This window comes from Podarcis melisellensis, assembly GCF_964234715.1.
Source record: "Podarcis melisellensis genome assembly, chromosome: 7".
In the NCBI taxonomy this organism is placed as follows: domain Eukaryota; kingdom Metazoa; phylum Chordata; class Lepidosauria; order Squamata; family Lacertidae; genus Podarcis; species Podarcis melisellensis.
Genome location: NC_138539.1, coordinates 38937544 through 38957549, shown reverse-complemented (window position 1 = coordinate 38957549; position 20006 = coordinate 38937544). Strand labels below are relative to the sequence as shown.

The following is a 20006-nucleotide window of genomic DNA, read 5'->3' as shown; positions in this document are numbered from 1 at the left end:
GTTCACCTGGGGAGCCAAGTGTTTCCTGCTCCAAAATGCCTGCCCAGTGGTGTAAGGAGCACACTAGATAAGCCACAGGGCAAAGAAGTGCTCCCCTTCAGGCCAGAAGGCTGACCCTTTAAGAAGTCACACTCCTCAGTGATGTGGCAGGGCAGCTTATGGTAAGTAATCTGGGCATGAGGCTTCAGTTTACCTGCAGCTTTTTCTGAAACCAAGTTGATCACCTGGAACTATATAAGGTCACAAGACCCTGTTGCCTTGCTATGCATTCCTGCTGAGGACAGGTCAGACCAGCACAGTGCTTGCATGTGTGCCCAAATCTCCATTTTGAAAAGTGTGTGCATATGGTAGCTTGCTTCCAATGCACATGCAGCACCTAACTGGATCGTGCTGGTGATGCTAATTAATTCCTCCCTTGAAATAGCAAGAATTTCAGTGACCCCTTACCTAGACATATGAAAATGCTGTAATGACACACACAGGACGTGTCTGCATTTTTCAGAGATCCAGTTTATCAATTCTTATATGCATCTATATAATAATCTTCACTATTTAAACATATGACACAGCTGAATTTGAGTGGGTAGGAGTTCTTCATCACACTGAAAATTGCCCTTCAGACAATGCCAACTTTGGATGAAAACAACATTTTGGGGGAGCATTGAGGACACCCTCTTCCTGAAAACAGGCAGCTTCCATTAAGCATGTCCCTCAAGATCTGACAGCTTTCCCAATACTGGCCCTACAAAAATGTTCCAGAACTTTTAGGGGAATGCCAAAGAGTGCAGATGTTGTACACAATACAAACACAAACTATTTCTTGTTTTAGTTCCACCCTCTTTTTAAAGAAACGAAGCCATTTCTGCTGGCAGAGATGAGTTCCTGGGCCTGGGCATGTTCCAAGAATGCATAGTTAATTCTCTTCTGGAGCTTTATGGGGACCTGAAGCTGAAAGATAGTTTTGGTCAAGCCATTCAGCGAGCTTGGTGATTTGAACTCTGATCCAAATTTAACTATCCACTAGAGCACACTGGATCTTAAGCCTCTTGATCCTATGCTCTCTTCATAAATCCAAGTTAAATCAAGTATCAGAAATAATCCCAGTTTAAATGTTACAAATTTATAAGCCTGACAGCCTGGCAAGTAACCCGCAAGACTCCTGCAATCTAAACCCTTTGGGAATTAATGTTACAGAGAGCTCTTGGCCTCTGTTTCAGAAGTACAATTCCGATTTAAGCATACAAATCCACCAGCTCCCATAGCACATATGGTCCTTAGTCCAAAGGCCCATAGGTACTGCTTTGGAAATTAAGCCATTCTGTAGCTCTTGACTTGCAAAGGATCAATTTTGCCTGCCAATATGTAGTGCTCTTCACCACATACTGTGTCTTAGAAAACCTCTCTTGTTGCAATGCAAATGTGAGAGTTGATTTTCCAGGGTAGAGTATGCAGGAGTGAGCCTCATAAATCAGACAGCTGGACCAACTCCTCTAACTGCAGCCTTGACTATCTTATGTACATTACAGTATGATTTTCAAATGGAAAATGAATACCTTTGGGTTGAAGACTTTGGCGCCAAGATTCAGCCTCTGAGTTTTTGAAATGCTTTCAAGCAGGTGCAGATGCCACCTGCTCAAGCATAAATGAGAATAATTCAAATGACTAGTTAGGTTTTTATTATTAAAAAGTCATATAGGTTTTTGAAGGTAAACCTACTGACATGTTACTGTAAAGCTGAAGTGAAAAATAGTGGGAAAACATTCACAGGGTAATGAGCATGATTTTCAGCTCCATGTTATACAGTATTAACTCCGTAGACTATAGCATCTGCAGAGTCTCCCAAAATAAGGAATTCATTTAATTTTTATGTGTAGTCCAATGGTTCAATACAAGATGGTGGAGGACCATGTGCTATTGGTTCCCTGCTGATACAGCACAGTATATAGCATTGGACAAGTGTGATGAGCAAACAGGCTAAGCAACTGTTTTGTACAATTTTTTAAGTGCTGCTTTGTGGGTAGGACTCTTGAACCTCAATACATCAAAGCATTCCCAGCTGAGAACCAGAGATAACTAGATTCTCCTTGACTTTATTAATACTTTTAGAAGTTTTCTCAGTGTGCACTCATTAATACGGGATTATCTAATTGATTTTTGATTTTTATTGTTATTCATGTTTTTATACTGTATTTTTGTTGGAGATAAGCAGTGTCCAGTGCACAGCGGAATGATGAGAAGTATGAGCCAACATGCTCTATACTACTTTATTTACAGTTCAAAGCTGGTATGTTACAGAAAAACATTTTCCCTCTGCCGGAGCAGAGAAAGCGTCATCTCTCCTCTAAAGCACGGAGAGAATCACTCAAAAGTGAAACTGCAAAGAACAGTGAAAAACAGGAAACCAGTGTACGTCATATCCAGTCTCCCGTTCCCGTGGGAAAACCTCCAACAGTACAGACTGTGTGGAATGTAAACACCTGTCTTGTGACAAGCACTTCTGCTGCTCAGTGAGGGAAGCAGAAACCAACATCCTCCCCCTTTCTGTGAACATCACTGGGCAGCGTGTTCGTACAATATCAGTACAAACCCAACTTCTGCACATAGGTACAGTGTTGATCCCTTGATACAATCTTGGACAATACATCAGCAGGAATTTCATTACCTGGCATATAGGACACCGTTACGAGTCCCTTCTGAATACGTTCCCTAGCATGTTGCACCTTCAATTGCAAGTGCTTCGTGCTTTGCTTACAACCTTCAGAATTCAGCAAAGCCAAACATGCTTTGTTGTCCTGGTAAACCTGGATTGGACATTTGACAGGAATTTTCATGTCTTTGCACAATTGTAACAACCATTCACAATCTTTAAGTGAATAAGACAGTGCATTCAGTTCAGCTTCACAAGTACTTAAGCTAACTGTTGTTTGCTTCTTGCATGACCAATCAAATAGACCCTGATTGTACTTACAGCAAACTCCAGACGTACTTTTCCTGTCTGTAGTGTCACTTCCAAAACTTGCATCTGCAAATATCTCAAGACCACCAGACTTCTGATTGTTAAATCTCAGTCTGTAATGCATAGTGCCTTTCAAATACCGCGCTATGCGTTTCAGAGCTTTCCAATCCTTAACAGTAGGATTGTTGACTTGTCTGCTTAGCAAATTACAGCTTACAGCAATGTCTGGTCTTGAACATCTGGCAATGAAGTTTAGCTTGCCTAGCACACTTCTGTACAGTGTAGTGTCAGAAAATGCTTCTTCAGTGTCATCTACCTGATAACCTGTTGTCATCGGTGTGTCTACAGGGTTAGCATCCATCAGGTTTAGTTTGCTTAACACATCAGCAATTTTCCGTGACTGGTGTACTAGAATGTCACCATCTTGATCTCTCTCTATTTCCAGAGATAGGTAGTTGTTTACCTCACCAAGATCTTTCATGTCAAAGTGCTCTTTCAGTTGAGCTAGGGCGTTATTGTACATTGTGACATCTTTCCAAAAGAATAAAAGATCATCAACATAAAACAAACAATACAGTTTCTTTTGCCCCTCCTCTTTGACAAATACACATGGATCAGATTTCCCTTGCTTAAAACCTAGAGAAAACAATACTTCAGTGAGTTTTGTGTGCCAACACCGTGCACTTTGTTTGAGACCATAAAGGGACTTTTTCAGAGCACAAACAAATCCCTGTTTTACCTGTACGCCATCAGGTGGAAGCATATAAAGTGATTCACCTAGAGATCCGTACAGAAAAGCTGTATTCACATCATGGTGACTAATGTGTAGATTTTCTTCTGCAGCTAGCTTGAGCATAAGCCTAATGCTCTCATACCTCACTGTGGGTGAGTAGGTCTCGTGATAGTCTTCACCTGGTACCTGTGCAAATCCTCTGGCTACCAACCTGGCTTTGTGTCTGACTATCTTGCCATTTTGATCAGTCTTCGCTTTGAAGACCCATTTGCTTCCAAGCAATTTCATTCCTGGAACTACTGGAACAAGCTCCCATGTTTTGTTCCTTTCCAAGGAATCAAGCTCAGCCTTCATGGCATTTAACCATGGCTCAGCTTCCTTTGAATCCAAATCCTGGATTTCTTGGAAACTTGAAGGTTCAAAAACCTTCTTGGAGCTTTTAACAGCTGTTACTGCTATCTTAGCAAACTCATCAGCAAATCTCTTTGGAGGTCTGCCTTTTGTGGCTCTCTGTGACCTACGAATTAGCCTTAAGTCTTCAACACTCTCCTCTTCCTTCTTAGGAGAAAAGCGACCTATTGTGAACAATGGTTCCTCCAATTCTTGATCAGAGCTTTCAGAGGGTCGCATAGAGGCTTTCGCACTCTTGAAATCCTCTGAATCATCTGATTCAGTTTCAGACTCAGAATCAGAACCTTCATCAGTGGGTGTGGGTTGTTGCGGTTGCTTTTGCTGTTGACTATCCTCAGTCTCATCACTGTCATCAGGATAACATTGGAAAATTCCCACATTCTCCCCCCACTTGGCATTATACTCAACACTTCTTGTGAGCTTAATTTCCTTAGAGTCAGTCATCATTATTCTGTAAGACCCTTTCTGATAACCTAGAAAGATACCATGCAATCCACGCTTGTCTAACTTGGAGTTTTGTGGTGAGTGAACCCACATATCTGAACCAAAAATTTTCATGTGTTTGATGTATGGCTTCTTGCCAAACATCTTCTCATAGGGGGTACAACCAATCGCTGAAGATAACCTGCGATTATAACTGTAAGTGAAACATGAGAGAGCTTCGGCCCAATAACTCTCTGGAAGATTTGCATCATGCAGCAAGGTTTTTAACCCTTGAAGCAATGTTTGATTTGCTCGTTCCGCAAGCCCATTCTGCCATGGCGAGCGAGGACTAGACAAATCGTGTTGAATTCCTTTCTCAGCCAGAAAAGCTTCAAACTGCTGAGAAGTGAATTCTCCCCCCCGGTCAGTGAAAAGAATCCTTATCTTCTTACCATGCACATTACCCAACCAAGCACAGAATTCCTTGAACCTAGGAAAAGCCTCTGATTTCTGCTTGAGATTGTACACATAAATATATCTGGAAAATGCATCAATGAGAACCATGAAGTACCTATTCCCACCCAAAGAGGGCGCTAGTGGTCCAACCAAATCAGCATGAATAATTTGGTATGGTTCTGTAGCTTGCCTACTAGACACCTTACCTTTTGCAGCCATTTTCACCTTGTTTGCTGCGCATGCCTTGCACTTCATGTGGTACCTGCAGGGTTTAATAGTCATACCTTCAACCAAGGCAGGCATTTTAGATACTGCCTCAAAATGCAAATGACCAAATTTTCGATGAAAATCGTGAATACATTCTGCATGCAAACTTTTGTTAGAACCTGCAATGCAACAAGTGTCATCCTGCACAACATCATCATAATACAAAACAAACAAACGATCAACAAATTCAGCATACAATTGATAATCATTTTTCTTGGTGATGATGCATCTATTGTTCTTAAAGGAAACGTCAATCTTCTTCTCAATCAGCTGTCCAACGCTGAGCAGATTATGCTTGGCATCCGGCACATAAAGCACGTCCTGTATCGATAAGTCCAAACTGTGAAGAACAACAGTTCCGTAGCCTTTACTGGGAATGGTGTGGTCATCCGCCTGGTGAATTGCACCTTCCTGCGGTGTAAAAGACACGAACAGTCGCTTATCGTTGCACATGTGATGCGTTGCAGCTGAATCAACAACGAAGAAAGATCTAGACGTCTTCTGGACCTCTGCAACCTCTGCAACCTTTTTAACCTTTGGAGCGTAGCGTGAGACCATTGCCTTGTGCTGCGTTGTCCTGGACACCGGACCTTTGCCTTTGCTCTGGCCTTTTCCACGCGATGAGCTTTCGCTGCGCTGCTCTGTCTTGGCCCTGGGATATCTGCATTCCCTCTTCATATGGCCTAGACGTCCACACGAGTAGCATTTCACTGCCTTCAAAGCTTTGGCGCCATCTGGTGGTTCCACTGCACTATGGGATGACGTCTGTGAAGTCTCCCCATTTCTCATGCAGCTATCACCCCGCCGATCTGCTTCATTCTGAATCATGGCAGTATCAGAAGCTACTGTGAGTTGAGCATTTGGCTGACCAGTGGTATCAAATTCCCCACTTGCTTCATCCAGCCTTCTGCAGCTAGCCATCACTGCTGCTTTAAATCAAGCTGCTTTATACTGGCTGCGTCTGTGTACAGCTGCCTCAATCCAAAAGCAAAATCAAAACAGCCTCTGCCTTTGAGCCTGCGCCTTTCTGTATGCTACGTTGCTTATCTGCAGCTGTTTCAAACTGCATTCCAAAAGCAAGCTCAAAAGTAAAAGTCCCCAAGTGCTTTCTCTATGCTGTGCTAAATTCTTGCTGCGTCATAGAGCTGCAGCTGCACTTTACTTTCGTTTTCCCCCAGCACAGCGTCCCTTTGAGCCATTTGCCTGTGCCGCGGCAAAACCGGCTATAAAAGTTCAAAGTCCAGCCATAAAGCCATTAATTAGAAGCTGGCAGGCTGCCCGGAGCAGTAGCACATACCTTCATCAATCATTTTGACGCGCAGAGCAGATACCGTGCGTTCCGTCTCTCTGCTGCTTTCCGATGCTTTGCCGGCACTTTGTCTCCTTGCTCCTTTGTTCCTTTGCCAGGAGCCCGACTTCTGAAGTGCATCCTCAAAACACTGCGTTTTCTGGGCCCATAACCAAATGTTGGAGATAAGCAGTGTCCAGTGCACAGCGGAATGATGAGAAGTATGAGCCAACATGCTCTATACTACTTTATTTACAGTTCAAAGCTGGTATGTTACAGAAAAACATTTTCCCTCTGCCGGAGCAGAGAAAGCGTCATCTCTCCTCTAAAGCACGGAGAGAATCACTCAAAAGTGAAACTGCAAAGAACAGTGAAAAACAGGAAACCAGTGTACGTCATATCCAGTCTCCCGTTCCCGTGGGAAAACCTCCAACAGTACAGACTGTGTGGAATGTAAACACCTGTCTTGTGACAAGCACTTCTGCTGCTCAGTGAGGGAAGCAGAAACCAACAATTTTATGCTGCTTTTATAATTAAGTATTTTAAAGTGTTTTAAATTTGTTGTTAGCCGCCCTGAGCCCGGTTTTTGAACTGGGAAGGGCGGGGTATAAATAAAATATTATTATTATTATTAAACAAAAGCTCATCAGTTTCAGAGAGCTGTCTCCCAGTTCAAAACACTGATACACATATGGACCTTATTGTATTGCCCACCCCACCACTTGCCACAGGAATTGTTATTCCTAGGACCAGCCTTACCTGAGAATTGCTTGAAAACACACATGGGAACAAGAGTGAGTTTTAAGTCTGAAACAGGACAACAAATGCATAAAACATTTTCAGCAAACTTTGGAATAACTGATTGGAATAGAGGGAAGATACCCTTGAAGACAACTTGCTCAGGTCTTAGAGTTCATAGCAATCAATCAGAACTTCATTGAGTATAAGGCTATAAAATGAAAGGATTTTTGTGTACAGGTTTTACAAAGGATAATGGTCAACCTGAACATTGGCCACATACCTGCAGAACCTCACTTCCCACTGTAAGCTGGAGAATAACTTCTTGGCGAAATGGCACTCAAGTCATAATCAGGGCTGGCTCAGTCATTAGACAGAGTGAGTACTACAAACAAGTGTTGGAGAACAGATCTCTGTATGTCATTCACCCTCTCTACATCTCCTAAACTAGCCTTCAGGTGCAGTGGAGGATGATGTTCTGTTGCTCATGTTGAAGAGTTAGCTGCCAGTTTAAGCAGCTTTTGTACATGGAATGGTGGTGGGTTGGAGGATGTGTTGACTTGTCCTTCAGTTCAGTCAAAAGAAGAAGAAAGCCTTCAGTCATCAGCCCTGCATTGTGGGTGAGACAAGTTCATAGGACAATGAACTTCAACCAAGTTCAACCAGGACAATGGCAGCATCTCCACTTATGACATTTCTGGGCCTGGAAATGGGTGTAAATGGTGACAGGTATTTGAAATTGTATCTTATAGGCCTATTCATAGTGGAGTATCTGTCAAAAAAGTGGCTGTTCCCCTCCTCACTTTTAAGGGGCACCAAAAGCCTAGGGAATGTGGATACAATCACTGGACTCCAACTTCAGAATAAAGTCTAGGCTGACTGCGTCCCAGGCCCTCAACCTTCTGGTGTTGTGCCAACAGAACAGTGAGAATGACGGGTCTCTAAAATATAGTATTTGGCTGAAGTCAGCCTATTATTTTTATCTGCAAATGTTAAGGCTTTTGATGCTCCATATGTTATAGAAGAGACCAGATGTTTATGCAATTTGGCTTGTAAACAAAATTCATTGAAGCAACACAAATAGTTGGCCTATTGCATTCTAGGGCAGGAGCAAAAGGCAGAAATGTAAAGAGGGAAGCCACTTGCTCCCAGTTTTTTCTACTTCAGGATCTGTGAATCATTAATCAAGAGGCAAACCTGTGACAGGTGAAGAGAGACAACAGCTCAGGGTGGGTGACTGCCCATCCTGCAATAGGAAACAAATGTTCAATATTCTTCTACCCAAATGCACTGGAACAATGTGCAACATGTTAGAGTAATCTGATAATCTTCAGCAGGTAATAGTCAAAATACATGCTGCCCTCAAAGACAGTTGCCCCAGATACCATTTTTCAGAAGCTATTGCCCAGTGAAATGTAGCCACAAATCCATAGCTTGCACCTTACATTATCTAAGCTCTTGCAGATTCTTGGACCTAACCTCCTCAGCTACACAGCTGCAAATAAAATGTTTTAGGTGTGTTTTAAGTGCAATGTGCAATGTGACGCTAGATGGCGATGGTGAGCCTTATGGAAAATTCAATGTATTTTTTTAAAAAGCTTTTTTTAAAAGCATTTTCAGAACATTTTTTATATGTGTGTAGATTCCACCCTACAGTCAGTCCCTACTGAGTGATGACACAAGGGAAGGAACTACAGCTCAGTGGTAAGAACACAAGTTTTGCATGCAGATGTCCTCAAGCATCTCTGGGTAAGGTTGGAAGAGATTCCTGCCTGACACCCTGAAGAATTGTTTCCAGTCACTATAAATAATTACTAAACAAGGAAGCCCAGATAGCTTTATACAGTTACATTTACCATTTTTCCACAACGAGGTACCTTCCAAATGTTTTGCATGCCTGTTTCCTTCAGCTCTAACCAAAATCTCCAATGGTCAGGCATGATGGAAGTTGTAGTCCAAAACAGCAGGTTGGGGGAAAGCCGATTTAAAAACTATAGCTCCATGTCAGGATGATTGCAGCACTAGTCTCATAAATTATGTGACTTTCATATCTTTTTAAAACTTTTTAACAGGACACCTTTCATGTTCCACAGGAGGCTGTTTAATATCCTGCTTCTACCTTTGACTTACGATAATGGACAGGAAAAATTAGAAGTGTCCACGACAAATTATGGAATCACATATAATTAATGTTCAAAATTGTTTATGACTCTCTGAAAGGGACTGGTCAGCAAGGGGGCATCCCAAGTATCACAGGCCAAGACTGGTGTGTAGTGGGAAGAAATGGGAACCTGCATATATTAGGGAAAGATTGATTCAGGCTTGCCACTAGTACATAGCATCAGGATCTGAATTCAGTTGTGTGTTTTTTAATGAAAAATGGGTAATATGAGATCAGAACCTCGAATTATAACTTGCAACCAAGAACAGAACTAAGGTTGAATCATAAGATGTTAAGAACAAAGTTTAAGCATTATACCTGGTTGAGGGTTTTGGGTTAAGGGGATAAGGCGTGGTGGAAGAGCTGTAGTAAGTTACCCTGATATATATCCATGAAGCCATATAAAACTATTGATTCAAGCAGCAGATTCCAAAATCAGACTATTCTGTTGCTTCCAGCCTCCATCTCACTGGAGGGAAGCCATTTTGGTATTACTAATCTAAACATATTTAAGACCAGCACTGAGTCTAGGTCACAACACATATTTCAAGGAGGAATTAAACATATTTAACTCTGCCAGGCAAGGCATATTTAATTACTCATTAAATTGTTTTTATATATTTTACAACTCCTTTTATACTACCATGTGAGGACACTTGTCCTGAAAGGCAGGATATAAATCTATTAATAAAACTCATACACCATTATAATGCCCTGCTCCTCTCCCTTTCCTCCCACCCCATAAATCAGTGCACGCACACACAACCCTCCTCTCTGCGTGATCCAGCTCCTTCCACTCTACCAGCATATTAGACCATTCTCCCTCTCCACCAACATGTCCATGGCTTTGCTACTCACCTTCTGAGGTGCTTCTCTAGGCCAATATGGGAAGCAATGGAAGCTGTGCCCTGCCAGGCCACCGCATAGTGATATGACCTAGCACAGTTTTCAGTCCACACACACACATTCAGAACTGATGGATGGGTAGAGAGGGAGACCTTGCCCAGCAGATCATTGTTCAGGTACCCATCTCACCTCTGCCTTCTGCCCAAACAGCCCCAATGGTCACCAGCCACTACTGTAGATGCCACAGGGCAGTCTAGGAAATAGTTGGGGGTGGGAAACTTTGATGTACTGGACCACACAACCTAGTGGAGCACGGCCTCCCCACCTCCCTTCCATTCCCAAGTCATGATGGACATTCATTGTGAGAAAGTTTCTTTAAAAATGCTACCAAATGGATACGAAGAACAATATAATAAAATGGTAAAATGATACCTTATGCTTTGAAAGATATTTCCTTTAAGAAGCAATAAACTGAATTTCTGTGCATCTGAGGAAGGGTTCCACAAAAAACATTTTGTGTATTTTGCTTTACATAGTACAATTTTGACACGCGCGCACACAAACACACACACTCACTCTCTCACATACACTTTCTTTTGTTTGGTGCTGCACCTTTTGAAACATACAATATAGTTGTTATTGGAATTTTAATTCCAAGTCTGTCCTACAAAGCATGCATTGCTTTATTCATACTAATCTGTTCTAACATGAGTATGGTATTCTAAGGTTTTACCATTAATACTAGCATAAAGAAACATTCAGTTTTAGTAAGGCTGGTTAAAGTATTCAGCGTAGGTACAAGCTCAGTTCCAGCACTCTGCACTGACCTCTAGTGGATTATTTGTTGTAAGTGACTGAATGCAAACTATTAACTTTACTGTCTTAACATATAGTAGAGTTATTCCGTCGTTGTGTAATATCAATAAGCTCCAACAAATTAATGCAACTTTTAATTAATGGGAAAACTCTAAGACAGGAAAAAATACTTGCATGTGTTTGAAATACAAGTCCCAACAGAGGAGTTTCATATATATATATATATATATATATATATATATATGCTTTCGTAGATTTTCACGGGTACAGGAATGCAGGTTTTGGTGTCCTCGGGTGTCTTCCCGTGTAAAAGTTGGGGTGTCTAGGCGACGTTTCGACGAGGTCTCACTCGTCATCTTCAGGCTGGTGCTTTCGGCTTCTTGTTACTGGAACAGAGCTCTGTTCCAGTAACAAGAAGCCGAAAGCACCAGCCTGAAGATGACGAGTGAGACCTCGTCGAAACGTCGCCTAGACACCCCAACTTTTACACGGGAAGACACCCGAGGACACCAAAACCTGCATATATATATATATATATATATATATATATATATATATATATGCTTTCGTAGATTTTCACGGGTACAGGAATGCAGGTTTTGGTGTCCGAAGACACCCGAGGACACCAAAACCTGCATATATATATATATATATATATATGCAGGTTTTGGTGTCCTCGGGTGTCTTCCCGTGTAAAAGTTGGGGTGTCTAGGCGACGTTTCGACGAGGTCTCACTCGTCATCTTCAGGCTGGTGCTTTCGGCTTCTTGTTACTGGAACAGAGCAGGATCTCAGTGTTTGAGTTCCTATAAATACTGTTGAGGGGGTGTGGTGTATAGCCTCCAATGTTCTGGGCAGAGAGGAAGTTCCCAGGCTAGTGTGCCTTTTCTTCTTTTGTTCCTTAATTACTTGAGGGATATCTTGAGTGATTTCTTGAGTGATATCCTGAGTACCACTTAGGTGGGTCATTAGGTGTGGATTAGTTGCTAAAGTCTTTGTGTCTAGACTTTAGCAACTAATCCACACCTAATGACCCACCTAAGTGGTACTCAGGATATCACTCAAGAAATCACTCAAGATATCCCTCAAGTAATTAAGGAACAAAAGAAGAAAAGGCATACTAGCCTGGGAACTTCCTCTCTGCCCAGAACATTGGAGGCTATACACCACACCCCCTCAACAGTATTTATAGGAACTCAAACACTGAGATCCTGCTCTGTTCCAGTAACAAGAAGCCGAAAGCACCAGCCTGAAGATGACGAGTGAGACCTCGTCGAAACGTCGCCTAGACACCCCAACTTTTACACGGGAAGACACCCGAGGACACCAAAACCTGCATTCCTGTACCCGTGAAAATCTACGAAAGCATATATATATATATATATATATATATATATATATATATATATCACAATATGGCACAAGACCTACAGTTACTGTATAATATATAGCCTACTATTTTTCATTGCTAAGTACCCACTTAATGTAACAACAATAATAAACACATTTTCTAGCAGAAAGCAAACATAATGGATTGGATCCAGAATTTGCTACCAGTTCCACTTGGGACATTCTCACCAATAAAAAGTCATTTTCACTAGTGGGCAAATGCCACATTGTTGCAGGGGGTTCCCAATCCCCAGATCAGACATTGAAGGACATAGGGTGCTGTAGCGAGATGGAAGGAAATTGATGCAAGTTATCTTGCACCTCCCTATTCTAAGAGTTCGGAAAGTTATGTCTTCCCCATTTCTCTACTGAGTCAGAAGCCTTCCACAGACAGAAGGAGCTCTTCTATTCTCAGGAGGCAAAGTCAGGATCCAATATTAATCAGTACTGGTTTTGCAACAACAAATGCGGTTCTATCGCTTATCGTAAGAAGCACGTCTCCTGAGTAAAAACCAGCAAAACTATTTCTATATTTTCTCCTGAACGGAACATAGTAAATAGCCATAATCAATCACATGATTTCTGGAGCACTTACACTGTATACAACAAGTCTCCTCCTGAGAAGTATTGTGGCTTAGCAATTTTTATGAGCTGAAGTAGTTGTGTGTTGTTTTTTTTAAAAAACTTTCTTGAATTCATTTCTGTTCCATGATGCATTTCCTCCTATCTTCCTAAAGAGCCACATCACTGATTGCCATGTTTTAGAAGTAGTTTTAGAAGTATCTGCTTTACATAACAATGCAACTAAGCACGATTCTAAGCTCTATAGGTTGCAATTCTATAAACACTTACCTAGGAGTAAGTCCCACAGAACTTAGTGGGGCTTACTTCTGCATAGACATGGATAGGAGTGCAATATGAATGACCAGTTTCCTTTTTAAGTCAAATTAGTGTTTCTGGAAATGTGAGCAGAATTATGGGAACCTGTGGATAGATCACCTGGAGTCTGACCATAGTTTATGGGTAAAAACAAAGGGAGAATAAGGAATGATAAGCTCATGATAAGAAAGAATGACAGAGAACTTCCACATAATTCAGGGATATATGATTTTATACCAGCTTACCTTTACCTGGCGATTCGGTACAGTTGCCCAAAAGGTCCCCGGCTCTGTCATTTACTAATTTGCACACAGTTTTGCCTTCCGTTCCAGGGATTTTGAGATTGACGCAGGCAGATGGATCCCATTTCCTTACTATTTTCTAAATTAAAGACATAAGTATTTTCACTTTAGCCCTCATGTTTTGCACTGACAAAATAAAATTAAATCCAAAGCAGGCCCCTACTGGCACATTAGAGGTTTTCACACCAGATGCTGAGCAAACACATCAGAAGACACTGTAATGTACAGTAGAGTGGCTACATGAAGAGTCAAGTCACTCAGATCTTCTCACAAGATCTTCCGTCAGCAGTATGACAAAGTATTCCCTAGCTTACTACTCCAACATTTTCTCCTTACCTCCGGTTTTGCAGCAAGGTCACATTCCATGAAAAACATCCTGCCCAGCTTGGTACAAAAGGGCCCCAAAGAATCAGAATGCAGAAGGCTCTGTAACTTGCTGACTAACTTTGCCCTGTGTTATTTACTAACTACACAAAGAAAATGCTGTCCATTCAAAACACATTTCAGAACTCTTTTCACAGAAAGTGAGTGAACAAACGGTCCCATGTCCCAAGCTGTGGTCACATCTCCCATGAGGCCGGCTGATTGTTGCAGAGCATGGAACCGAGTGATACCAATGCCAGTCACCACAAGGCACTTCTGTAAACAACTTTGTGTGAGTGAGTGTGTGTGTTTGTCCTCTAGTGAAGAAAGTAATAGTATGATTTCTTTGCATTATTATATGACAGAATAAAGTTACAAACATGTTCTGTGCACGTGGCCATTACATCTCGCTTCTCTTTAAGAAAGAAAACAAGCACGCACACAAACTTCAATCTTTAAACAGAAGGCCCAGTGGGTCAAAGTTAGCGGGACATGAAATTATCAGAATACAGTGGTACCTTGGTATTCAAATATCTCAGAAGTCGAACATTTCGGCTTTCAAACACCGAAAACCCAGAAGTAACTGCTTCGGTTTTCAAATACTTTTCGGAAGCCGAACATGCCACGCGGCTTCTGTATTGAGTTTTCCAGACATAAATGCTTCTGGAAATGCATGCTTAGGTTTTCAAATGTTTCGGAAATTGAATGGTCTTCTGAAATGGATTACGTTCGAGGTACCACTTTACTGTATAAAGTTAGGGATATCCGAGTAAGATTGACCTACGTAACTCTATTGAGGAAATAGATTTCAGCTGTGCTATTTTTCTAGAAAAAAGATGATGGAACTGTTGTGGGGGGGGGGAGCGATTAAAAAAATCAATTCTCCTGTCAGACTGGGAATATCCCCTCACTCACACAGTTTAGGATATTCTACCATTCTTCTGCAGAAGTTTTTTTTTTCTTTCAGCACACATATATGTCTTTCTTTCGGCTCACATATATGTCAAACAAAGCTTTAATAATAAAGAAAACTGTAACACAATAACATACTGTCTGAGAGAAACTAAAACAACATCCTGAGGCAAAAATGGAAGTTGGTTTCTCTAACTGAACTTAACGGAACACCCAAAGGGAAGGGCCAATTCCAGAACACAGCAGATGCTCCGCCCAGCAGATTACATTCTACTAATCAAATTAGACCCCAGTGCCTTTCTTACAGGAACTCACCCTGATTGCCTCTCATGTTCTCTTATAATGGAAACGACGCCCACCTGAGAGGTGCTGGAACTGAGTTCCTGTGAGTTCCAACTGAAAAAAGCCCTGGATTTCAGCAAACCAATTACTGCTGTATTTAGAATATCCATTTTTCAAAGTTTTATGATTATCAGTCAAATCTATATTTCTGCTTTCGTCTTTGCTTTCCTTGAAGGGTATTTTTGAGTTTCAATATAGCAGAAAAACAAGAACGACGATGAGGCACCCACTTCAGCATTATGCCGTAATTGTACATGTGTACATGGTGCTTTCTTTGAAGTTAAAGGATCTGCTTTCTTAATTAGATGTACAGGAAATACATGAAGACTAGAATACTCACCAGCTCTCTGGATTGGGACAGCTATGTATGTTGGGTGGGGTGTGTGCATGATTATTTCTCAAGTGGGGCTATATTTGCATAAAGGTTTTTCCCCATGGCATTTAAAATTACTATCTCACAATTTACCTTTCCACACATAGTACGTATAGGCTGGATATGCTGAAACATGGGGGGGGGGTGGTTGTTTCATTTAAATATTCTCACAGGGAATAATTTTTCAAGCTGTAAGAGAATGTTTTGTCATTATTACATTTAATTTTAATTTTTACTTCAGGAATAGTATTTTGTAGTAATATCTTCTCACCCCACCTCCTATTACCACTATTCTACTTTTCTGAGAAGAAAGGTGGGACAGAAACATGAATTTTAAAAATGTGAATAATGCAACATATAGTAACATCAAAATTCATAAAGACATGCTTAATACATAGTAAAGAAGCCACATGATTTGGACGGTATCTAAAATTTCAATACTGTATAACCAGACTTAAACAGAGAAGTTCCTGTTCTAAAAAACAACCTATTGATCCTAGACAAGTCTCAGTCACACCGCTACCGAAAGTGGCCACACTTTTTCCTTTCCAGAATTTAGTTATTCCAAAATTCACAGCTACATTCCCCTTCTATAATTACAAGGAGGGAAAGAATAAACCAATTATAAATCCCCAGAAACTATTTGGGGTGGGGCTTTTTAAATACATAATTTCCAATTAAAGTCTATCAATTCTGAATTTGTTAATATCTTCCCTCCCTGGCATAATGTGTCTTCAAAACAACAGCAACCCAGCAACAACATTGTAACATTTTTATCTTTTGGGGGGTTACTTTGACACTTGCTGCCCTCTGCAGCTACTTTTCCAAGATAAACTAAAAGCACAGGACACAATATGGCAGCATATTACCTTCTAGCAATCTTCCCCAATGGTCAAAATCTTTCTCTAATGTTTATTCAGAAGTCACCAAAGGTTCCCTGCAACTTCTAATTCTATGCCATCTTCTCCTATTGCTTCCTATTCCGCAGTATTACCGATAGATAGCTTCTTAGTTGCTCGTTAATTAGCCACTTGCCATTTCCCATGGAGGTGCTTTAATTACTGGTTTCCTCTCATTATTTGAAATCCCCAAACGTAGAAAAGCTGCTCTAGTTCACATTTGACTAGGTCCCCATCGCCTAATGGCCAAGACCAATAGCATCCAAAAGAGACTGAATAGGAATAGGCAAATCTGTCCATTTTTGTTTCTCACGGTTTCTCATTTTTCCATTCTTAAAATCCATTCTTAACCTTACTGCAGCAGCTTGTGGGTTTTTGCTTTTTTAAAGTCCTCATGAAAATTTTAGTACATGTTTGTGCAGATTTCTTCTAATACACACATTTTTTTGCCTAATATGAACATTTTTGCAATAAAATCCCCATATAATGCATTTTTGTATGCTGTCTTGACAAATATATACATTGTAATGCACACTTTACCTTAGGATATGCATTATTGTACACATTACTTGGCTGGAGAGCTACACTGCATAATTCGTAGAAGTGTGAATTTTCAGTTTGTGTGTTGCTTAGGAAACTGACTTTAAATGTGAATTGAATTTCTCCCCCATCCCTCCTTTTCCCCATTGGTGAAAGAAAATCCCCGAGAAGCAAGAAGGCTGTCCATTCACCCATGAGGCACCTGCTTTCTGAGCAGCAGAGAAGGAGATGATGGCAACTGTAGCAAGGAGACAAGTGGGCACATTTCCTGCAAGCAAGTGATGAGGCAAGGGGGAATGACTGAGATGGAGATTGACTGAGATGAAGAACCCATAGTTCTCCAGTTCACATCATTCCTAATGTAAATGCTCCTAAGCATCTGGTAGTTCTGGAGATGGCAGCTGATCGCAGTTTAGAATGCCCATCCCAGTTTACAAGCAGTTTACAGCTGCTGCCATGGGTGGATCTAGATACAGGAAAAGAAACACTAGAAATAAGTCAGAAATTAGATCATTATAACAAAGGAAATAAATCCTTATGGAAAACCACATTTAAAAATTTCCTGCTCTCTGGCGCCATCTGGTGTTGCATGTTTATAGTGTGTTCAAATTGCTGTTTCTTTACTAATGTAGCTGAGTGACGTCTTCCCTAACAACAGCTAATAATGGAGTGGAGTAAAGCCAAGGATTGCACAAAGGTCTTGCTTTTTTCATACAGAGAAAAAGAGAGTCACACGAGAAGGTACAAAATAGGAGGACCCATTGGGTTTGGCAGGTGGTAAGTAGCCTCAAGAGAGAAGAGCCCCACTTCTCCAGTGGGTAATTTATTTTCTCCAAATGCTAAACCATGAGAGTGGCTTTCATGCTGGTAGAAAACATCACCACCACCAGTTCAGCCAGGACTGATTCTCCTTAAGGTCAGATATATCTCATACCTACTTCCCTGTAGACAGCTGCAGCAGGGTTTTCTTTTCTTTTCATTGTAGTGACTGTGGTCTAAACCACGGAGCCTCTTGGGCATGCCAATCGGAAGGTCGGCAGTTTGAATCCTTGCAACGGAGTGAGCTCCCGTTGCTCTGTCTCAGCTCCTGCCAACCTAACACTTTGAAAGCACACCAGTGCAAGTAGACAAATAGGTACTGCTGTGGTGGGAAGGTAAACCATGTTTCTGCATGCTCTGGTTTCCATCACGATGTTCCATTGCGCCAGAAGCAGTTTAGTCATGCTGGCCACATGACCTGGAAAGCTGTCTGTGAACAAACGCCAGCTCTTTCAGCCTGAAAGTGAGATGAGCACTGCAACCCACAGCCGTCTTTGACTGGACTTAACCACCCAGTGGTCCTTTACCTTTTTACCTTTATTCTATCCTTGTTTGCGCTGCTCATATGAAACCTCGAGTTCCTTGTTACTTTCTATCACATTAAAAGTAGATAGGCTCCTCTTCAGAGCAACACCCTGACCTCACTTGGCTTTCCCAGTGTGAGATTAGCCATTAAAGATCCAGGGCCCAGGCCAATGTGGAAAATTTAAACTTAAAAGACTGGGGAGGGGTCATGGAATAAGGGGGGGGGGAGAGAGAGATAAGTTTACCCATCCTTAGCTGTAACAATAACAAGGAGATTAAAATGAACTGTTTTTCTTGTCATTTCATTTCCAGGAAAGGGACTGTGTAGTTGAGAAAGACTGAATTCAAATAGGATAAAAGGGCTGGGTAAACCACTCTTATAATGAACTTAGAAGTACTCGACCACCTGCCCACCCCCACTCAGCAAAAGCTCCCTGATGCTTTTGTCTTTCCCTACAGCCTGTTTGGCCCACAATACACATCCCTTCCACAGCCTGCCCTGCCAGGCTACTGCAGATGCACTCACAGAAGCAACTGTTAGCCCAACACATGTATATTTATTTATTTAGCACATAAACTTTCAATTGTTCAAAATGGAACATTTGGAGGGGGTGTTCTTTGTTACTCGGCAAATTTAAATAATAAAAAGCCTCTAGCACAAAGGGTAAAAAAAAAGAGAGAGAGAGAGAGGTGGAGATGGATTATTGCTCAAAGGCCTTTTAAAAACATGTTTTTTTAAAAAAAAAGGCTTGTTGCTTTATTTCTTTATTGTTAACAGCACAATTTCAAAGCCTTTTAAAGATCAGACTCCTCCTCTCAGTGCTGCCTGCCAAGATAGTACTTAGAGGACAGGAGGGCGTGGTTGCCGTTGAAAAGATTGTGTGGAAGCTATGGTGCTTAGAGAGATGGTCATATTGGAGGGGCTTTCCAAAAAGCAGAACCCTGCAAAGGAAAACATGAAAACAGTGTGTGTGTGTGTGTGTGTGTGTGTGTGTAGGGAAATGGATGCAGATTAAATGAAAAGATAAGCAAATCAAAACTAAGGAAAAGGCTAAGAGTGAAGCAACAAACTTCTGTTTTCAAACTTGATCAGTAATAGCACCTAATCACATTTAGAATTTATTTCCTTCTTTTAATTAAATATCTCAGGAAAAACCTGTTGACATTTGCAGAGAAACAGCTTTTTTGTTTTCTTTGAATAAGGGGACAGGGTCCCCCCCTTTTTTATTTCTGGCAACTGAATTTCAATTGTTTCTCAAATGAAACTACCCTCTTTTTGCAGTCAATATCATCCTGCTAACTACTGAAACTGACAGAGGTAATCTAACCCTAAATGTGTTGCTTCATTTATGGGGTGGAATGGCAGTTGATTGCCAAGTTCTATTCTCTTTAAAGGATCTGATTAGGAAAAACACATTTTCTCTTAATTTACAGAGTGTGGTTGAGCCCTTCAGGCAGGTGGACTAACACTTGCACCTGCAAGATTCTCTCTCATTACACACACACACATATTGCACACACAACAGTTTTGATTGTCTTGTGCAGATAACTGTTGCAATCATGAAGTGA

At 41.2% G+C, this 20006-nt stretch overlaps 1 protein-coding gene and 1 long non-coding RNA gene across 7 annotated transcripts in view; one reads left to right on the top strand and one right to left on the bottom strand.

Annotated features, from left to right (window-relative positions):
* The window catches only part of ST18 (ST18 C2H2C-type zinc finger transcription factor), a 187858-nt gene extending 172705 nt beyond the window's left edge, over positions 1 to 15153 (bottom strand). For 2 of the 6 annotated variants that reach the window (XR_014170004.1, XM_081917512.1), the window contains exons 1-2: positions 14001 to 14152; positions 13608 to 13743 (exon numbers count right to left, since the gene is read on the bottom strand). Coding sequence is in view for 5 of the 6 variants with exons in the window: in XM_081917512.1 (XP_081773638.1) it covers positions 13608 to 13743; positions 14001 to 14039 (175 nt within the window). In the remaining variant the exon portion in view is untranslated. Of the gene's footprint in view, positions 1 to 13607; positions 13744 to 14000; positions 14153 to 14942; positions 15055 to 15077 lie in introns of those variants that run through there. The other 4 variants (XM_081917514.1, XM_081917513.1, XM_081917510.1 and 1 more) reach the window with 4 other exon arrangements.
* Positions 15154 to 15170: 17 nt separating this feature from the next.
* Positions 15171 to 17641, top strand: LOC309373454. Its single transcript, XR_014170043.1, has 2 exons — positions 15171 to 15324; positions 17250 to 17641. It is a non-coding gene; the product is annotated as an uncharacterized lncRNA (long non-coding RNA).
* The last annotated feature ends 2365 nt before the right edge of the window (positions 17642 to 20006 follow it).